Below are 8,268 nucleotides of genomic sequence, written 5' to 3'. Positions count from 1 at the left end.
TCTTTCCCTCTTAAGCACGTGTAGTAGCATGCATTTGAGGTAGTGCATTTTGCAAACCACTTTCCTTCCACCTCCACTAAGAAGCGTGCCCAGTAAAAACACTGAGTTCAAACCAAGTATGGCAGTAATAGGGGACACGTTTCACAGAGAAGCTAAACTGTATTCTTGACTTTCAAATAAAAAGCACACAGAACCATAATAAAAGCCATGCTCAAATGTAATGATAAATACTTCTAAAAATTCCCTATCACATCTAAGAGTTAATTTTAGAAAAGCAAAAGATAAAAATCACACAGATTAGCATAATAATGGTTCCTAATCTGTATCTACAAATCTCATAAATCTGTTAATGGGTAATATTAAGTACATAACTGATGTTAATATAATGTGAAAAATATTAAATGCTAAAATCTGTAGTCTAAACCTGGGAATGTGAGTGCAATACATTAAAAGGGAAAACATTGTGAATTTCAATGGATTAAAGCATTAAGAATCTGCAGTGTGACTGCCAGGAAGACAAAAAATGAGAAGTCTCACACATACAAAGCAATCAGTGTCTTTAGGTCCGGAACAGCCTCCAGCGCATTCCCGGTGGCAGCAGTCGCTGACATAGGGCCCGTAGCACCGTCCATCACATTGTTCTGCACACACTGTCTTCGTTACTAGGAGGAGGCAGGAAAAATTATCATGTCAGAATCAGAACTAAGGAGAGCTCTTCAACTGCACACTGAGGAAAACAACAAACCAAACAGCATACCGAAAAAAACTCACAAGTTTTAAGGTATTTGCTTCAATGGTACCGGCCACTCATATCCTCCACAATACCTTGACAATATCCTCTTTAGAACACATGTTGCTCAAGGACTGCGGAGGAAGAATTTTTAAAGTGTTTGCTCTTACTCTTACAAATTCAGGTGGAATATTGTTTTCAAATTATTAGTTTTTGTAAACAGTTGATGAAAGGATATGGAAAAAAACACAACCCACAAAATAACAGAAGAGCTCACCAGTTCTGTGCGAGTTCTCACCCACAAAGAGTAGCAACACTGAGCAAATGAGTGAAATTCAGAATGAGGCCAGCAATCTCAGAGGCCAGCAGTCTCAGAGCCAAATGCTGTTCTTGATAGCAACCAATCTGACAAATAGGCAATGAGATAACAGAACAGAATACAACCTGCAGATTGCAACACATTTGGAAACATCACCTACCTTTCGTAAATAACACAATCCAGCCTTCTTCACAGGGAAACGACTATATTCTGCCAACTGGAAAGCACACTGATTTACATAGTAACACACTACTATACCTCAGGGCTTATTCTGGTGCAAAGAATGGTCAACAAGTGGGGCATCTTCATCCCCTTACTTGTCTGTATTTTTATTATATGGAAAAATAAATTAGTAGTATCTGTAGGACTATACCAACCACTGCCTGCAGAACGCCAGGAAGCTGTGGTGTCAGCTGTCTTCTAACAAAAGCAGGGATGCTACGCTTCTTTAATTAACTGGTATAATATATTTTGTTTAAAGCATTTAATTACTTCTCTATGGAAAAAATTTCAAAAGCCAGAGAATGTGAAATTTCTTCGAACTTTCTGCTCGATTCTACTATTTAATGTATCGGTAACTCCTTTAGAAATACATTCCAATCCAAATTCCCTTCACTGCTTGCTGGAAATACTCAAGGTAATACTAAAGCTTCTTGATATACACAATATTTATTTAGGACATAAAAACGTAAAAAACCAAAGAAAAGTCATCCCTTATAATCTGTGGAATAGAGTGATGCACTTTTAGTGTAATTCCATCTTGCTGCTATCAGAGGCAAACCCCCAGAGAGAAAACTTTTGTGCTTTATGCAATCTGATTTAAGAAATAAGGGAAATTTTTGTAAATGCACTTGCTGTCAACACTGCCAGAGGAACAGATTAGAAGGATTTGTTTATTTACATAACAGTATTGATAAACATTCAGATAGATAAAACAGTGACATATGTTAAGGAAAACACATGTCACAGCACACCGCCACCACCACAGCATTAGCTGCTAAGGGTGGTCTCATCTCATGAAAATGAACAAAGACCTCATTTAGTCAGTGACTGCATCCTGTTTTCTGCTAGATCAGAATTGGCCCATAGCGCCCTGATCAGTGCTGGATCAGGCACTATCTGCCTTGACCTCAAAGGGAGGCAAGGCCCAGATTTATACTGACTTGACGGAGAACCCCATTTGCCAGAGGCTCCCCCTCTGCCATCGGCGGAGAGATACAGAAGTGGAGGACGTTCACTTCATCTGTCCCACGACCCAACACTTCTGCATTTATCTGTGCCACTCCTCAAACAAGGAGCTGGCCCCCGAGCCAAGGGGGCACCATCCAAACACCCTGCCTCCCTTTTACACAGCGACCGCTCACAACCACGCATACCTCATTTTTTAAAATGGCTGCTCCTCTGCCACCACTTTCTGCCCCTCTGGCTGGCGTTACCGCTGGCAGCGGTGGGGCAGGCTCTGAGGACATGCACAGCACCACTCCTCGTGGCAGCACCACTAAAATGGCCGCCGCTCCTGTGGAGCATGCTCCATGCGCCCCTCCCGCCCAGCACGCTCAGGGCCCGGTTCTGGGAGGCTCCCAGGCAGCAGGCCCAGCGGCCGGGCTCCCCTCGCCAGCACCACCGCCTCTGTCACAGCCTAAAACATTACACTGCACCACCAGCATACTTCCTTTTTTTCTTTCCTGATTTTGTTTTCAATTGTACTACTGGCAGAGAGCCAAGGAGGCAAATTTCAGATGGGTACAATCAACACAACAAGGAGAGAGAAGATAGCATGCTGTGGCCACTCACCGACAGGATGCTCTTAAAAAGCATTACTTGCTGTTGTTCCACAGCAATTTAACATTTTGCTTAAACCTGGGAAGTTCTGGTGTAAACCACCTCTGTGCAGACAATTAGCATGAGCCACCTAATTAGCTCAATTATCATTTATTTACCTCAGTGCCAGCTGCTCTTGGGAGCAGGTCAAGATGTCCACCCTCGCTAGACAACCATTGCTTCCCCATGGAGGAGGCTTCCTGGCAGAGTTTTAACAGGGCAAAGAGGCCAAGGCCCAGCAGTACATCCCACACCATTGTCTGCGAGAGGTACGGGGAATCCTCCGCCGCTGCCTCCCCCAAAACAAGCCCTGAGGAGGTGACTCCCATGCCTCTCCTGTGCCTGCTGCCAGTGCCCACAAACCACGCTGACCACCCTGGGCAGAGTTAGGAAACACATGGCCTTCTTGTCAACTGACAAGCTATTACTTTTAGGGAGCCAGGATCTGTATTTGTAGGATTACACACTTCTTTCAAGCTGAGCTGCAGATAATAGCGCTTACCCAGGCCGTGCAGTTTAAACAGCAGGGGGAACAAGCTCCGACAACAGCAACGGATTTAAGCTATTTACTGACATCCTTGCAGCAGTTTTAACACTATTAGGCTAGGACAAATTCATCTACATCATTCACCCTCTTCTAGAGCCCCACAGTAAGACTTGCACAATGTACAAAATTATTTCCCTAACTTTTATTTTATAATAACAATTTTAAAAAGCAAGAGCAACCCCTGCACCAGGTCTGGCCAGAAGGGATACAACCCCCTTTTCAGCAAAATACTTAAACAGAATGCCTAAAAAAAGCATCCTCAGCTTATGATTAGGCACCGGCTTAATGAGGGCCTCGACCATGCTGTTCAGGATAGGGATCATTTTGAGTTTTCCTGAAGACTAGAAAGTTATAAAGTGGTTTGCAAAATTCACAATTACAGCAAAGGTTTGTCTCTGTTCTTCCCTAATCATTTATTTTACTAGGAAAGCAAACAATGCCAACAGAAATGCCAACATTTCATTCTAGGAAAAGGCCACAACATACCATATTCACCTTCTGCTTCATTGCACACTGTATTTGCATTTTAACTGCTATTGAGGGTCCAGCTCTGAGGAGGACCTGTCAGATATCTTCAGCAGCACCACACACCGAGACAGAAAAGAGCGTAGAGGGCTCTGAATGTTTTTAAGAACTCATATTCAAGATGGTTTGCAATGAAAAGTTTTCCCCAAAGCAAAAGAAAAACACATGGCAATACTATATATTGTTTGAAGTCCTGAAACAATCAGGCTGTTCAGATTCCAACAAACATAACTCATTAGTTCAGCTTCCTGCAGTCATTCTCAGGTAGCCCTATGGAAAATGTACATAGCTGTACTGCTTTAAAAAAAAGACAAGATTTTTCCCCAGAAACTTTCTGCCAAAAGTAATCAATCGATTTTATAGCTGTGACTCAAGACCTATCCGAAAGATTGAAATGTAAAGGTAAATATTACCCAAAATATCAAACTGTATGTTCAGGATGATGAATATTGGTGGGTGGCTCCTAGAGGGGACACGTGGCTTGAGATGGTGCCAAGAGCAGGGGCAGATGGTGGGAAACTGGGCAGCAGCTGCAAACAGGCAGCACTGACACAGAGAAACCCTGCTGCGAGCTGAGACAGAAGAGTGGAGCAATACCAACCTCCTCCTGCTCCCTAGCGTGCAGACTGTTCACCGGGGAGCTGGTGGGCAAGGGGGATCAGGAGCCCTCACATCCTTCTTGCAGCCCAGACACACACACAAGATCCAGCAGTTCTGGGCAGGGACCCCAGAGGAATTTTAGGGGCTAGATACTTGTTTCTTCACCCAACATAACTGTGAAGAGACCCTTCACTAATCACAGCCGAGGGTCCAAGTTTTGAACTAGACTTTTGAGAGTAAGTCAGAATAACTACCCGACCTGACACCTACTGACCCTTTTGGGGGGTTCCAAGAAATCTGAGGGTTCAGCTCCACAGAACTGTTACAGTTGGGGCCGGGATACCAAAGGACAGTGGCAAACACCAAGGTCTTAAAAAAACGTGCCATGCGTTGGGATGGGTTTCTAGGGGAGTGCAGAAACTGACTGTCAAACTCTACGAGTATTTCACCGCGATATAGCAATAAGCTGTTTTGGGGACAAGGTGGAATGGGCACTTCATATATGTGTGCAATTAATCAGTCTCTCTCATTGTTTCCCTTAATCTTTAATTATGTCAAGGCACTACAAATCTATGAAGGAAAAAATGAGAAGTAACTGAAATCAATTAAAAACTCTTACGAACATGCAAAGCTATTAGAGAAATACAAGGATTTTAATTAAAGATGCTGGCTCCAAGCAAAAATGCTGGGTTACCCTGATTGATCTAAGGTGCTGGTTCAGCTCTTTCCGTCTCCCCCACCAGGCTCATGCTTGCCTTCTGCTGCTCTAATTGGGTACTTACTGCATCGGCACCTTCTTTTCCTCAGCAACATCAGCTGCACAAAGACCGTATAAATACAATTATGCTCAGGCCAAACTCGTATATACATACACAGTCATGGAGCATTTTACATTTGCTGAATGTTTATGTTTCATGTTTGATTTAAAGGCTATTTGCCCTTTTTTGCATTCTCTTATGTTGGTCTATATTTTAATTCAGATTTTTCTCTTTTGTTACAGTTACATTCCTCTAGAACAATGTGCATAATCTGACATTTTAATTAAATAATGTATTCAATTTGTTAAAGTTTCAATTTCTTTTCATACGAAAAGTAAAAAAAAACCCCAAACTCTTAACCGACTTCAACAGCAAAAACAGTAACAACCTAACCATACATTTTCAAATTTGCTTAGTAACTTCCAAAAGCCTTTATTCTTGTTGGGTTTTTTTAAGTGGTTTACATTCTATTTAGTGGGTGCCCACTACTCTTTGAAAAATAGATTATTTTAAAATATATTTCTACATCAGCCTTTCCTGTCACTGAAACAAAGAATACCGCCTTTTAAATGTACACTATTTACTAATATTTTAATTATGAAAGAAAAAATTATCATTAACTGTACAGAACAGTACCCTGAAATTACATCTTCTCTACCTCCTAATAGAACAGCTTATTTTAAATTTCCTATTAGTTGCCTTTTTTAAGTATGTAGATTTTCTTTTCACATGTAGAGAGACATTAGGACAGTGTTAGATGCAGGTGGTGTTTCAGATACAGTTAGAAGTACAGAGAGATGTTGCTGGAAGGCAACATAAGAAGCAGCTAGGTAGACTATATTCATGCAAAAAAACAAAAGGATTTTGATTTTTTTCCATATGTAATTTAAAATGAAAGACACGGATTAAGATCTTTCATTTTTTATCCTTTCCCAGGAAAATAATTTAAATCTTATCTTAGGAGGGCAGGTCATTAGAATTTTTTGCTTCAGTGACTCAACAAAAAACACGGAATTATTAAAATGCAGACGTAGGTCTGTGTTGTTTCTAGGAACAAAACAGTTTGACACTGGGATGTAGTACTGCTGAAGTGTTTTCCTACATGCCTTTGAAAGACATGCATCCCCAAGGTGACTAGGTTAAGGTATATGCTATGTTTGTGATACCATTCATCCTATCTCCGGCTTGTATCTAGGAAAAACATGTATGAGCTTGAAAGCCAGGCATGTTTTTTAAAGTCAGAAATGAAGACAGCAAAAGCATAGCACCACCTGTATTTTTCTGTTTCAAGTCCCTACTCGTAGTCTTATTCTTCGCTTCAAATGTTTCCAGAAAAACATATTTTGAGAAAGTGTACTGAAGAAATGTCCATTGCCAGCCTAATATTCAGTCTTAAATCTTGCTGTTTACCCAAGGTGCAGCAAGGTCAGGGAGGCAAAGAGGAAGTACACAATACAAAATTAACTCCCGTCCCTGACAATCAGAAGCTGCAGAGTATGCTTGAAAGTAAAGGACCTTAGAGTAGCAATTTCAAATTAGAAATGTGTGATCTGTGTATCTCCCTGGAACTTAGATGGCATGTGTCTTTCCATAGTTTATTATTTTAAATCCACGGTTGTGCCTCAGCCTGTCCCCACTGTTGGGATTTGAGAGGGCAGTCATTGTGAAGAGAGAGATAGCTGTCACTCCTGGAGCAAACCTACCGTGCAGCTCTCCTAAGCTTCTCACTTCACAACCCTGCAGATAAGTTTTTCTCTCTCTGGTATTACTACATTAATCCACTAAATCAGTCCACTTACCTGAGAGCAGTGCTTTGGAGAGGTTAAGACCATGGGAGCTGATCCTGCCACAGACTTCTGCAGCCACACACAGTCCAGTTGGACTTTCCAACTTTAGGTAAGACTGGAGCCTCTGCTTGCTGGCGCAAAGGCCTGAGCCAGGATCATATCATCCTTATATAATACAACTGCCAAGGTTTTACAATATTTTTGGATATGCTAACCACATAAGGTCTGAATAAGCCTACTCAAGTTTGGATGAATTAATCAGGTTCTTACAGAGTTACTAGTTTTAATAGACAAACAGGCCTCCTGGTTAGGACAGAGCTTTCATTAATTCTAACCTAACCATGATATAAAATAATTTGCTCAGATAGGGTTTAAGCCCCTTTCCATTACCTACTTCAGCACATAACCTTGATGTAAGGAGGTTTTCTCAGCAGACTTTTCCATTGCTTTCATAAAGACTGCCGCCAAAGGAGGGAGATTGATTCAAAGAAGAGAGATTGATTCAAAGAAGAATCTGCTTAGCGTCACTGTGCCTGGTTCATTTTACAGTTATTCCTACAACCTGTCCTAAAGCGTTTTTAATCACACCTGCAGATAAAACTCAATATGAAACAGTAATATAAAAACATGTTAACTTTAGCAGAGCTGTAACTGTTACCAGCTTTGCCAGCAACATCAGCTGATGCTCCTGAACGAAAAGCAGTGCCGGGCAGGGCGGCAGAGCCTCTGCAGGCATGCAGCTGTGTCACCTTTGCTCCTTGCTTTGCAATGGAGAAGTCAGCTTGGATTTCCTGCTTGTGCTCACTTGTAAAACGTTCATGTCAAGCTGTCTGCCATTTCTAATTTCGTCTTATCTCTTGCTCCAAATAGTCAAAAAAAAAAAAAAAAAAAAAGGCATAGTTGCACTGTTCCTAATATTTCCAACAAAAAAGGCAGATGACATTGGGCTATCATAAATTCAGAGACTTAGTTGGTATGCTCGCTTGGTAGCGCTTAATTTGTCACAATCCCTTCCTTCCATCTACCAGTCAGCCAACGAAGCAAGCAGACGTTAGAGCAGTGCTCTCTTGGGGAGATACCAGCAACCATTTCATTTCCTAGGAAGAGTGACTCCAGTAAACGCAACCAATTTCCACCCTCCTAAATGTCAAAGAACAGAAATGTAAAGGATATCTCTATTT

At 41.5% G+C, this 8,268-nt stretch overlaps 1 protein-coding gene across 1 annotated transcript in view; it reads right to left on the bottom strand.

Moving 5' to 3' along the window:
• The window catches only part of ERBB4 (v-erb-b2 avian erythroblastic leukemia viral oncogene homolog 4), a gene marked incomplete at both ends in the record, with an annotated part of 107,508 nt that overhangs the window by 79,361 nt on the left and 19,879 nt on the right, over positions 1 to 8,268 (bottom strand). The window contains one exon of the mRNA XM_010073343.1: positions 544 to 662. Coding sequence (XP_010071645.1) covers positions 544 to 662 — 119 coding nt within the window. The remainder of the gene's footprint in view (positions 1 to 543; positions 663 to 8,268) is intronic.

This window comes from Pterocles gutturalis, unplaced genomic scaffold (genome assembly GCF_000699245.1).
Source record: "Pterocles gutturalis isolate BGI_N339 unplaced genomic scaffold, ASM69924v1 scaffold12557, whole genome shotgun sequence".
Lineage (NCBI taxonomy): Eukaryota > Metazoa > Chordata > Aves > Pterocliformes > Pteroclidae > Pterocles > Pterocles gutturalis.
Note: the sequence above shows the minus strand (reverse complement) of the source record. Positions and strands in the feature narration are given on the sequence as shown.